This window comes from Styela clava, chromosome 14 (assembly GCF_964204865.1).
Source record: "Styela clava chromosome 14, kaStyClav1.hap1.2, whole genome shotgun sequence".
Classification (NCBI taxonomy): Eukaryota; Metazoa; Chordata; class Ascidiacea; order Stolidobranchia; family Styelidae; genus Styela; species Styela clava.
Window position 1 is genome coordinate 16,486,939 of NC_135263.1, and position 14,294 is coordinate 16,501,232.

The window sequence follows — 14,294 nt, forward strand, 5'->3', positions numbered from 1 at the left end:
CAACTTGCTTTGTACCTTCAGCACAATATGTCCAATGTTGAGTGACCTGCATAGGACACCTCATAGTTTGAAACATGATGAACCACGCATTAAATTAACTTCAACTTGCTTTGTACCTTTAGCACAATATGTCCAATGTTGAGTGACCTGCATAGGACACCTCATAGTTTGAAACATGATGAACCACGAACATGAAATGGTGAAAACAACTTTGCTATCCCCGATCATTAGTATATATTGGAAATTGATATCTTGACCGGCCAAAAATAGGAGACAAACTTAAATCCATCTGTTTATTCTGTATTAGTTGCTAAAATCGATGACATTGTTAAACGTACAAGTTTTATATCACATTTTAATTAAAACAAGGAACGAAATTAGTTAATGAAATCACGTGAATGGCATAGTACAGAAACAAAAGTGAAGGTATCGTTGTTAAAACACACAACTAAGGCTATCAAGAATGTGGCCGGAAATCTTCTGCTTCCTAATACCAACTCTTCTTCGTCATTATTTGTCGATTCCCGAGAAGTCCTCGCAAGCGGTTCGAAAGGTCACTAGAGCTAGCCGACGCGAAATCGCGAGTTTCGAGAAGCTAATCCTGCCTATAGCTGTGAGGTTGTTCGATTCTACGCAGAAGTACGAGGTTTGGTATCCTCCGAATCACTCACCGTTAAGTCAATAATTCCGCTTTGAATGACTTTAGGCATTGTGCGAGATTTTTTTGACGTAATGAGGCCATTTGCAGTAAATTATACCCCGAATTCCCTGCATTTCATCGTCCACTTTGACGCATTTTGCGGTAGATTGACAAAAGCAAATTTCGTGTCCAATGACTCTTCCTCAATACTGATCAGCATCTCCGACTGCAGTATCCTTTGACTTCACATTTTTGTGGAAGTAAACGTCAATAATAAAGCCACGTGAACGAGAAAGCACAGGTACACAAGTAAAGGCATCGTCGTTGAACAAAAACAACTTAGACTACCAAGCTTTTCGCCCAAATTCTTTTTTTCTATAAACGACTTTTCTTCATCATCAATCACTGACTTCCGAGGCTTGCGGGACGATTTATATACGAGCCACACTGCAATGGTGCCAAATCGCAAGTGGTTCGAAACGACACTTGGGCTAGCGGACACGAAATTGCAAGTTTTGCAAAACTAATCCTAGAGTTGTGCGTTGTCCGACTTTACGCAGAAATATGAGCTTGTGAGTCCTCCGAGTCACTGATCGTTAAGTCAATGATTCCGGTTTGAATGACTTTAGGCGTTGTGCGCCGCTTTTTTGGCGTAATCGGGCCATCTATAGTTGACGATTCTCCAGATTGACAGCGTTTTTTCACCAACGTTGACGCATCAGACGGTGGGTTCACATCGAGCAAATTTGCAACTTTAGTGGCAAATGACTCTTCCTCAATACTAATCAGCATCTGAGACAGTGGCCCATCTCTCATTTTAGTATCTTTCGACTTCACATATTCGTCGACGTGAATGCCAGGCTCAATTTTCACAAGATGTCTTTCTATTCTTCGAGAGCAGTCATCGCCAGATGGCATTGCATCCATAGGATCTTCGCCTTCAACGAACCAACTGGAACAGGGCGGAGACAGTAACTCTTTGTCGCATAATCCCGATTCTTCATTGGAATTTATAGGCAGCGAACCAAATGAGCACAGTCCCTTATCTATCAACTTTGAAGCTACTGGAATGCTTTTATTTTGTTCAAGACAAAGTGTTCCGGTACTTGCTTTATCATCAGTTATGCCGCTTGGCTCACATTCTAGATTTGCACCCTCATCCAGAGCGGGCATGATTTCGGAATGGATAGTTTCAACAGAACCATCAATTTTATCATTGCCGTCCCCCAAAGAGGATATAATGTCATCAAAAATGTTTCGTGATTCTGCAGCATTTCGAGATGACGATGACATCGGCGATGCGGACTTTTTAATCTGAGGTTTTCCAACCAAATTGTGAAGCAGCGAGAGTACGTCTTCGGGAACATTGACTTTCGTGGGGGATTTACCAGCGTCGACTGACACGGATGAAGGACTGAAGTCGATAGAAGACTCAACTTTTGACGAACAACCTGTTTGATCCGCAACAGAACAATCAAATGCAGATTTCGCCAAGACACCCGAAGCCGGTTTGGCATAACTCTTAAGACATCTAGTTGACGTTTCCGATGATCCTTCTACATGATATTCCAATTGACGAGGGCAAGGTTTCAGGCTTTGGGCAGTATAAATAGAGTTGGACGAGTCTAGGTTTTTGCTGTTACACACTTCACGAACGGGAGTAAATTTTGTGAGTAACTCGTTGAAAATGGGTTTGATACAGACACCAAGTGCATAATTGACGCTAGTAACTTCTTTGGCGGAGTCTAAATTCAAAAGTTTGGCACAAGCCGTACTCATTTTTGCGTGAATTGAAGAAATGTCATGTTGATTATTTTGCAAACTCCCGAGAGCTTGATGCAGCGTTGTTTGCAATGTATTGCCTGGTAAACACGCATTGTTTAAAACTTTCAATTGAATAGGTGAATGCCGTTCCGAGAAACCTTTGCTGATAAGCTTCATTGCAGTTCTTTGGGTCATTCTCAACCTCAACCTGCGAGTATGATTTTTCGATTTATCTGTTGCATGTGACCTTTTAGTTTTAAATGGATATAATTTTACATTAAACTTTGATAGGTTTGTTTTCACAACATGACGTAGACGAGTCAGTTCTCTTTCGCGGGTGACATCGGCTCGAACAACACTTGGTTTCGAAATCACACCGACTAGAAATGGAATTGTTGACGTGGTATTCCCGCCGAACCTCGAAGCAAGGGACGTGGAGAGTGATTTTGTTCCGATTGTTCTCGAGTCTGTTACATGTTGTTTCAGCGGTGGTTGTGCTAATATTACTTTGTTTATTGAACATTTTAAACCTCCAGTATTAATGAAAGGTAAGGTGCTCAGTAGAGGCTGGGCGTTTATGCAAGACTTAGACGTGGTACTGACAAGATCGGAACTTCTTGCTTGGAAATCACTGCTCGTGGTTAACGATATTTTGGGTTGTGAACAGTAAGAACGAAGTAAAATCTTTGATGAACTTTGAATTTTTTTTCGTTCTGAAGTTTTGTCTCGATGGGACTTTACACAGGATATGAAAATTTTGTGCTCAGAGTCTGGTGAATTCACACTAAAGTGAACAGGCTTGGGATTATCTTGTTGCTTCTTCTTCTCAGGGTCACACAAGTTTTTATTAGTACCCAAATCAACATACCAAGTGTTCCGGTATGTTGAAGCTATCACAGGCGAAGTTTCGCAGGAATTTTGCAAAGTAGGTATCAAGCTCACAGCAATCAATGACTTGGTACCTCCATCAGAAGCGGGGGCATCTATGAATGACGACACAGAAGAAAACAAAGATGAGGGGTTTTCGCAAGAAAATGCTATACTCTCGCTGCTGCTGGACTTTATTGCAACATTATTTTGGATCGAGAATCGGGAAGTCTTCAAATCTTCTTCCAACGTTGCTGCATGCCCGGATTTTTTTACTTTATGATCTCCTTCAGCAGTTACGCCTGGGATCAAATTTAAATCATTACCAGCTACATCCTCAGAGATATAAGAATGAATTTCCTTTTGTGTGTTTCTTTTTAATATATCTGATTCACAAATACCTTTCGAAATAGGTACCAAGTTCACAACGTTACAATTTGAGACTTCGCAACTCAAAACTGAAGTGATAGCCCCCATCAATTTTGACTTAGAACAAGATAGAGATGAGCAAGTTTCTACGGAAACTGGTATACTTTGAGATGAATGGTTGGAAATCTTCAAATCTTGCCCGGACGTTGGCATAATTCTAGACGCTTTCATTTTTCGATATTCCCCAGAGAAGGTTACACCTGTAGCCGAAACGTCTTTGTATGGAACAGTATTATGTGAAATCAAATTACAAGCATTCTTGGTTACATTCGAAAAGACTCTATTTGGGATAACTTTTTCAGTCACATCTGATTCATAGCTCATTTTCAAAGTAGGCATCGAGCTCATAACATCACCATGGGAGAGAACAGAAGTTGAAACATTCGCGAATGCTGATACATTTGAAGACACATTCGTGCAATATTTTATGGGAAATTCTATACTCTCATTTTTGTCAGACTTCGTAGATGCAGTATTCTGAGATGAACGTTTAGGGGTCTTTGAATATTGAACCAGTTTTGTCATAAGTCTGGATGCTTTCATTTTTTTATATTCTCCAGAGAAGGTTACTCCTGTAACTGCAATGTTTCGACTTGCGATGTTATTATCTAAAAACGATTTACAATTTTTCCCATCTGCATCCACAGAGAAGGTAGAAACAATTCTTTCCAGTGCACTTTCTGAAAGAACTGATTTACAATCAACTTCTGAAGTAGGTGGCAAACTCACTACATCACCAACCGAAATGCTGGATTTCACAATGGTAGATGATACAGAACATGTCAAAGATGAGTAATTTCCCACCAAAGATGATATACTTTGAGATGAACAGTTGTTGGGATTCTTAAATTCTTTTGGTAGTGTTGTTATACAGCCGGGTGGCTTAATGTTGTGATTCTCAGAGGAGACTACATCTGTAACCAAAATATTTTGGGGTAGAATGCTATTATGCAAAATTGATTTGCAATCATTTCTAGTTACATCCACAGACATTGCAGAAGAAATTTTTTTCTGGGTAATCTCTTCTGGCATATCTGATTTATATGAAACTTTTGAAGAAGTATTTACAAGAGGCAGTTGAGTTCTTTGGCTGAATACCATGGACATAACATTAGACGGTTTTTGAAACTTGACAGCGGTACTTGCATGACATTGGTCTGTGGATAACATAGAGCTCCTAGCTTTATGTTTACCAATAGGAAACACATCATCACGTGTGCCCTTCGTCTGTATATGACCCATATCTGTATAACTGCCAGAACTAGAAACTTGTACTTTAGTGAGGACTGGAGAAATCACTATATGCATATCAGGCGTGTTGCTGGTGAACTTCCTGGCTGAAATCGGGTTACTATATGGGGAAAGGTTTGGATTTGGGCATACATTAAAAACCGGATCGGATTTTCTCAATAAAGCAGGATTTCCGTCACATTGCACCACATTCTGTTGTTGGTATCCACTGCTACATGGAGCATCGATGCATGACCTACGTGTTATTGTAGCAATTATGGCCGATTCTTTGTTGGCAATTGAATTAACATTGGAAAGGTTGTTGCGCAATTGATTCCCATTAGGTTGATTCAAATCAGTGTTTTGCAGCAAGATAAACGGTGTAGTTGGTGATGCTAAAGAATTTTCAGTAGTTGTCGAACATAAATTCAGGGACAATGACACAGGTTTCAAAGTTATCGTGTTTGTAGCATTGAAATATTTAGCCCCACCCCCTTGGGATGAAACATTCTTCAGGCCGGTCTCACCAGAGTTTGCTTCTGACAGCCCAGTAAGATTTGAAGTAACAGATAACGGTGGAGTCACAGCAAAAGCTTTCAATCCACTGCTTTGAACTTTTGCTTGGGCAGATGTTCTTTCTACTTTCGGAGATGAAAGTCGCATTGGTAATTTCATCACAAAATCAGGGTGTTTAATATACAAATAGTTTTCGCATGGAAACGGTCCTATTGGTTTCTCATTGCCACTTGGAAGAGAATCAGCTGTTGAAGAATCTACAGCCACAAATGATTGACCAATCAAAGCACAAGAACCAGATCTAGACTGTTGTAGATTGGAGAAATTAAAACTGGGCACATATGTATTAGCAATAGATGATGCAGGCAACATTACACAACATTTTCTTTGCTTCATCCTGTCAGATGCAACCCTCCAGTTAGAAGACGGGGCAAATTTTAATTCAGAAACAACCTCTTCCACAGCTGCAACACAGTTTGCCTCATTTTCATCTAAACCAGCAAGTTGGTATCTATATCCCATATTTCTCATATCAGAAAGTGTTGGGCATGAGGATTTATTTGACACATATCTTAAACAATTACTTGGCCTGCTAGTTTGACTTCTATTAATACTTGCTTCGGAGCAGCTCTGAGAATCTTGGTAACGACCTTCAGAAATTGCATAACAATGATCAAAGTGAACATTGGCTAAGCTATGAGAAGAAGAACTCACCACAGAAGATGTTTTCATGCATATGCACCTATTTCCAGTTATGGATGAATCCTGGGAGTCTAATAAAATATTTGGGGGTTCACTCTCTAATGTGGAGTCTTCTTCGTTACCTGAACAGGTCATATCCTCATGAGTAGATGTCATTATTTTTTGCCCTACAATAGTCAGTTTTGTAATATCTACAGATATTTTGATTTGTTGGCCTGCACGCAACAGCTTGAGGTAGAATTTCTTCTCTCCGGATTCTGCCTTCTCTGCATCAGAAAATCCCAAAATATCAGGCACATTTTGTTCAGTTTGCTGTCTACTGAAAAGTTGTTCTCGGTCAAGTTCATGCATTTGCCTGAAATTTTTCAAGATTTCTTTGTTCTCATAAGATTTTCACAAAACAGGGGTACTCCCGTAGTGTGTGTACCAGGTTAGGGTTAGGCCATAATTTTTTACGATTTTCCCTCAAGAGTTTGGGGACTGTCTGTGTTAGCGAAGTGAATATATCCCCTGCTCATAGGCTGCAGCCTGTTACACAACTTGATGTAAAGTAGGCGAACAAAATTAGTTACCTCCATATCGGTACACACACTCTGGAGCGCCTACATAGGCATATATAAAATTCAATTGCTATTAGTTTTGAATATAGTAACTGTATTTTATTTACCTCCATCCTTTATGAACACAATATTTGATTCCATTGCCTAACACTGCATCCCTCACTTTTCGTTTGTAAATTTGAACCTAAATTTTGTTTGAATAAAAAGCATACAATTACAATACAAACAGTTAAACTACAAACAAAACATTTCCAAACAGTACCAATGTCATCGTTAAGCGATTATCTTTTTGGAGATTCTTTGCTATATCCAAGATGTCATCAGGCAAGATCGAACTACAATCTTCCACATTCCTTGCTCGATTTAAAACCTCTATAAAATAGTCTCCCACATCGGTTGCAATGTACCAGGCATCATGTTTCTGAGGTAGAAAATAGAGACAGTCAGGCAATTCACAAATATTTATTCAAGGGTATGCTAAACACTAGTAACAAATACGCATTAACTTACATTCAACTCGGAATTAAAACTCCGGATAAGTACCAACCAAAAAATGCTCTACGAGGACACAAACACTATTTAAGCAAATATGTGGTGTTTATTACATCTTATAATTGACCGTTAGTCTTGTGAGGGTGCATCTTATTTTAATAGTAACAACTTAATACGTGAAATCTGTATTTCATACAAAGAATATTAATTCACTAGACACCAAGATGACAATAAAATATTTTTTGAATATCTCTAATGGGAAGTAATAGAAGTAGACCACAATCAGAGATCTAATAACATGGGTAAGCATGCAAAACTGGATATATTTCTCTATGAAAGAATCAGGATATCACCACATGAAACAAGTTCGAAGTGACCAAATATAACAACCTACTTCTAAATTAAGATCCATTCCCAAAATTGCCCTCACTATCAGAACTCTATGTTTAAGCCAATCTTCACAGTGCGAAAGAATTTTGAATACTCTTGTGGTTCCAAGCCAAGTTGTATTGTAATCATCAGCCCCTGACAACAAAAATAAACTGGTTTTATATAGGCGGGCACCACAGGCATTGTAAACAAAAAATTGAGAATAAGTCAACAATAAAATAATAGCCATAAAAATAACTCAATCCTAGATAGCTTGTTTTTTTAATTTGATGATATTTAGCTGCCTTTAATCATTATTATAAGTATATGCCACAGAATGATGATAAATATTGGAGTAGTAAAATATATTTGCAAGGCAATTTGAAAAATGTGATAACAAACCTTGAATTGAGGGAAAATGGACAATAGTAAATAGCTCCCAAATGTCTCTCAAAATACTATCACCATGTGAAACAGTTTGATTCTGCTAGAAAAAATAAAAAAACTGCAATATGACTGAGCACACTGAGATTTGAACGTGATTTCAATTGGTATATTGGGCAATATCACTTGAAAAAATTAATATTACACAACTGGAAAAATCATTTGGAAAATAAGTAATTTTTTTTGAACAACAATTAAACCATGCCGAATTTTATTTTTAGATATTTTTATCTAAGTGGCATATTCTGGGCTGCGATAGCAGTTAATTTACCTTTTCGATTGTCTGATGATCCTGATCACACTCATCAGATGATTCTATTATCACAATTCCACCTTCATCATTTACGAAGGATGGCCCACTTTCTTGGCTAAAATTAAAATTACTTTATATCATTGTATTACACAACCAATTTAAAAATAAAGTTGCATTAATATCAAACAAAATGTACAACCTAGATTCATTGGATCTCTTCAAAAGCTTTGTGGCAGTTTCTGCGATACTCATGTTCCCATTGTACTGCTCCTTGGACTTTTTTATTGCAGTTTTTTCCTCCTCAGTCGATGAATTACCAAGGCCGTTCTTACATGATGGCGCAATTTTAACATTATTGCGTTGTTTGTTCTCCGATAGCTTTTGATTTGGATTCCAATAATTATTACCAAGGCCTTGTTTTTTCAGAGATTTGCGAAAACTGGCGAGATTAAATTTTCTGGCAGACTCCAGTTTACTGAATTTATTTGGAATATAGATATTCGATTCAAACATTTTTCTTTTATTTGTTGTAGATGATTCAGGACTGTTTGTAATTTCATTAATGGCAGGACTGCATACTACAGATTTTGACTTGTAAACAAGAGGTAACTTGCGCCATGTTGCCTTTCCCACTGAGGAAAATTCCACAGAAGTAGACTTGCCAGCTATACAATCTGAAATATCATTTTTGCTTAAAGCGTTTAAAGCATGTTCAGCTTGTGAGTGGAGTATTAGTTTCAAGAACGGTGGTGACTTTTCACAATGCGTGGACAAATCATCGGTATTTCCTGATAATGTATTCAAAGATTTGAAACTGCTATCGTGAACAATGGTTGCATCAAGCTTTTGTCCAAGTGCTTGACTACGCTTTTCTTTTACTGAATCCCAGTAATTTTGTGGTGTGATCCAACAATTCATTTTCGTATCTGAAAAAAAAAATAAAAATTTTATAATTATAGAACAATAAATGATGTTGACGACAATTTCTAAAACATTTGCAAGGTTAAGATTTTCACATAAATGCAATGATGATATTAAAAAAAGGTAACATAGTAAAAATACCTAAAGCCTTTCTTCTTTCAAGAGCAGATTGCAATGTTTTAATATAACTGGATTGTGAGGTAGGAGTTTGATATTTAATCTCAGTGGGAGAAGGTTTAACAGTTTCCACTCGAAATAATTGTTTTTGTGAGTTGCTAGATTCTTTTTGTAATAATTCATCTAGTTCTTTGCTCATAAAAACATTATTCGAAACTTCCTTTCTGGCAGAAATGTTGGTGCATTTTGCATCTTGTTCAACTACATTCTCCCAGTGATGATCAATAGTATTGCACTCAATTTCATCAACATGCTGGGATGATTTTGGTTGTGGATTTATTATGCTAGTTTCGAGTTGAACTTCTTCATCAGCCACATCGCAAGTTTCATCCACAGTCTCTTCTGGTTCTGCCTCTTCTAGTCATAGAATGCAATATATTGGAAAGTGTAAGGGTTTTTGGTTATCAAAAATCAACAAACAGTGCTAACTTGAAATGAATGAAACTTGATTGTAAACTAATCCCACTGTAAACTAAAATCTCACTAAGAAAAGAAATAGATTGAAAAGTACTGATGAATTTAATGGTGATTGAATATAAAATTATTTCCCACATTCATAGATTAAATATCACAAAATTTGTAAAAAAAAAATAACTAAAAAAGGATAAAATGAAAAACTAGAAATTACAATTTTATCAAGAAATTTGAATAAACTGAGCTTTCCATTCAATGAGTTCAACTGATTTCTCATATTAATACAGGACTTTGATGCAATTCTTCTCTATATGCCAGAATATTTAGATCACAATTAAGTTGATAAACAATTATTACCCTGAACACTTGAAATTTCATCATCATCATCATCATCACTAACTAGATCCTCTTCTATCAAATTATCAGCAAGTATTCTATCAAATGGTCTAAAAAAATCAATTACACTGCTATGATTTGTTGTTCCAAAAGCAACAAAAATCTGTATCCAAAAATATTTGAATTGTAAAACATAGTATTGCATGGAAAATCTAGAATCTTGCCACAATTAATTTAATAATGCATAGCAGCAAAATTCAATACTCACCGGGCACAAGTGGTTAGCGCGGTAGAAAATTAATTTGCATTAATTCAAATCAAATTCTGGATATACATATAAACTTTTGAAATATTATATATATATACACAATGTATCAACAGTATTGGCATCTGCATAATGTAGCCTATTTGGGACCATTGACAGCATATGATTTGATGGCAGTTACACATTAACAGAATTTCACAATTACAGATACCATTGCAATAAAATTACTAATTTTGTCCAAAAAAGCTAATCACCGACCAAAAACTACTTCAGTAAAAATAAATTTTTACTTTATCTTTTGGTTAATCCCACGATATCCATGTTTTTTTCTAATACTTCGTAAATCTGGCTCTAACATAGGTTGAACTCCATTGCTTGACTGACACTTATAAGAAATCATTAAACGTAGATCCAACCATCGACAGTCCATCTCATCATCATCGAAAAATTCACCAACAGATTTATCGAAACAATTCGCAATATCTTCAGACCTAAAAATACAAGTTGCCCATAAGCTTACCTTAGAAAAAGAAGAAGTAGTTTTTATCACCATTAGGTTTACAAACATTGCTAATGTGTCTTGAACTTCATCTCCCATGGGTGTTTGTATGATGCATTAATTTGTTGCGTGCAAACATTAATCTAATTTTTATATGAGAATAAAGCCTATAAGACAACAAAATAGAAAGGTTCTTATCCATTATCCACTTTATGGAAAAAGATAGACATTTTGTTCCTGGTACATAAAAGCAGAAGATATCCAGCAACCAGTGGTTGCATAAACAGACAAAAGTTCTTATTCATAAGCTACAGAAATTGTTCGTGAGTTGAACACAGATTAAATATAATATTTGAAATACAAAACTAATTTTTATGAAATTACTCAGGATAGGATTCGCATATTTATCCCAGGGGGAAGATAAGCCGACCATATGGTGAACCATGGCCTCTCGTCCAGTTACCATTCCATGTCGGGTATGAGATTAGTTAGTTATTTGTTTTCAGGAGCATGACTTACATGAATGAAGTGAATGTAAAGTCATCAACATGATCAAGTTTAACTGCCTTATTAATTACAGATGCATAACTATCAAGTGATCTTCTTTTTCGTCTTTTTTCCTTGATATGGGGTTTGGTATTTGCCAATGAGAAGGTATTTATTATCTTTATGTCTATATCACTGTCATCATTCTCCGAAGATGTATTTTGGTTACAATTTTGGCCATCATTGTATAATCCTTCAGGTAGTTCTGACAAATGTAAATAGCTTCGATCTTGAAGAATGTGATCAAGAGATTCCAATTTGACAGCAGGTGCATGATCATCAGAAGCCATTTTAGTCCTTTTTGTGAAGTCTAACCTATATCATACATCTATTTATAAAAAGATGAAATAATTCAATATTATGATATTCCTGAAATTCAACACATGACATACGGTATGCCTGTCGATAAGTGATTACAAAAATGATCTACAGGGTTGAAATTTCATATTTATCCTCTGGGGAGAACAGAGGGAGGTTCATAGAACCGCTCAATAATACCTGGATACAGTGATATGGAGCAAAAGATTGCCTCTGGTCCGGTTGCAGTTCCAGTCCATGTAATGTATGAGAATAGTTAACCAATTAAGCTATTTATTTTCTGTTGCACGGACTTGATGGTTGAGGAAGCTGACCAGGGGCCATCAAAAACAGTCCATGCATAAGCAATGCTTAATTTATTGTGTGATACATATTTCATATACACATTGGCTCGGCGGTGTGGCGCATCGTGCTAAGCGTTAGGAATACGCTCGCCACCGCATCTCTGATTACCCTTTGTGGGTTCGCAGGTTCAAATCTCATGCACGGATGATTAAGTGCGAGAGAATTGCTGGACTCCTCGCCGCCGTAGGGTGGTTCACGTAACCGCTGGTCGGTTACGGCTTCCTCCACCATCAAGTCCATGCTTTCGAAAACAAATAACTGGCTAACTAATCCCAATAACCGGACGAGAGGCCGTGGTTCGCCATATGATTAAGCCGTCTTATTGGCTTTCCTCTCCCCGGGATAAATATGTATCTCCTATCCTATCCTAACAAAACAAAGGCTGCTATGGTGGCCATGATTTGAGCAATCGTATGCTCATAACGTCTTCTGAAAAGTCCGCATACACCACCAGCAAACATCAGAGATACTGGTACCAAACAAACCATACAGCTAAATAACGTGCGACCGTAGTGTGCAAGTCACGCTATTTGATATGGGCAAGACTACGATATAAAACAATGGGCACTCCAGATGTGTGTGTACCGATATGGAGCGAGCTAATTTATTTCGCCTATTTTACATCAAGTTGTATAAAGAGACTAAAATCTATTCTCAGGGGGCTCACTTGGCTAACACAGACAGTCACTGAACTCGTAATAGAATTAAAATAATGAAAATCGGAATAAAATTATGGCCTAACCTCAACCCTGCTGGAATACGGTACTGGTACCAAACAAAGAACATTTCGCTACCGTATATCCACTCAAGAAAATATGAGACAGAACGTTTTTTGTCAGAGTCCGGTCCAAATTTTTCTGTAAAACGATTTTTTTTGGAGTGCATCACGCTTTTCGATTTCAAGAATGAAACCTGATAACTGGAAGCCGAAAATAAATATTTCTGGCAACGGAATATCGACCACGTGCTGAGGATGACGTTTTGTTTGTTTCAATTTCATCGCGAAGCATCGTTCTGGTTACGAATTAGATCCAAATATCGTGGTCGATAATAATCAAATCCCATGAGATTCCTGGACTCTACGCCACCATAAGGTGGTTCTCGTAACCGCTGAAAAGCTGCCAACATCCTTTCTAAACGAATAACTGGTCGAGACGAGTAGGGGAAGGCGAGACATAGGCCACAGTGGAAAATCAGCTCTCACACTCGTTTGAACCGGAATCAGATGTGCTGAAACTCCCCATCTCTCTTTTTCTACTTTAGCCTAAGAAAAACCCAGGGTGATATTTTATCCTCCAGACCACAGTGAAATATTATTAATGTTGGCGAGTGGGTGTGCCTTTCTAATCTCGTCGAGGTTTGATGGGATATGCTTCACTGGGCACAATCCGACAGTCTTTGATGTGTTTGGAGGCCTAGAGATGCGGTATGTTTTGTGCAATGTTCGGTTCTTTTGTACGATGGTCCAATTATGGAATATGATCTGGATTCACAAATATTTTTCAGAGTCTATCCGAAAAAATAAATTATTTGTTTTAGGTTAATAGACTATCCCATCAGTTGGATGCACTGGGACACTCGACAAACTCTGCATTAGCCTAGCAATGTCAAATGAGTCTATCCTGCATATGGGTCAACAGATAAAAAAGTGTCCCAGCATTCCCCACCTTCCTTTATCCCCAAGCCGTGGCCGTGGTTTTCCTCTTATCGAATTAAGTCGTTCCATCTTCTCGGAAAAAATACGAAAATTCACTACTATCGAAAGAACCGAACAAAATTACAAAAAGGTACAAAATTTAAAGGAATTGTCAATTCCTTACAAAAGCTGGTGTTGCATACATCACAGCATACTAACCATGGATTATGTTTGATTTCAGCCTTTGTGTTAAAGTGAAGAAATGGGTGAGTAATTGTTTTTCAAGGTTTAATCTCTAAATAGTTATTTGGTTCAATTCGGGTTATTTTCCTCAATTTCGAGTTTCACCCAAAATTTTTATTTTGTTCTAAGATAAATTTTCTTCTTAAATTATTACGAGATGACATCCACTTTTTTCCGTTTCGAGATGTACCCACAAGAGTGCCCATTCTAAAAGCAAACGACACAACCCTTCAACGGGTGATACTCACCGAAAAAGCTAATGCTAATCGATTCGATCTTGGTCTATCCATTCTTAAAACTACCTACCCTTAGCGATGAGTTAATTATA

General features: G+C 37.4%; 1 protein-coding gene across 3 annotated transcripts; it reads right to left on the reverse strand.

Moving 5' to 3' along the window:
• Positions 1-279: 279 nt before the first annotated feature.
• On the reverse strand, positions 280-11,769 carry LOC120341160 (uncharacterized). 3 transcript variants are annotated; one of them, XM_078120301.1, is made up of 11 exons: positions 11,398-11,769; positions 10,670-10,870; positions 10,136-10,224; positions 9,329-9,718; positions 8,466-9,192; positions 8,285-8,381; positions 7,972-8,056; positions 7,595-7,725; positions 6,971-7,129; positions 6,816-6,892; positions 280-6,503 (listed from the first exon to the last, which is right to left on the reverse strand). In XM_078120301.1, the coding sequence occupies exons 1-11, from the start codon at positions 11,712-11,714 to the stop codon at positions 1,193-1,195; spliced, it is 7,584 nt and encodes a 2,527-aa protein (XP_077976427.1). In that variant the 5' UTR covers positions 11,715-11,769; the 3' UTR covers positions 280-1,192. The 3 variants fall into 3 exon arrangements, with proteins under 3 accessions (XP_077976427.1, XP_077976426.1, XP_077976425.1); XM_078120300.1 differs by having other exon boundaries at positions 7,972-8,053; positions 9,329-9,721; XM_078120299.1 differs by having other exon boundaries at positions 9,329-9,721.
• Positions 11,770-14,294: the final 2,525 nt, after the last annotated feature.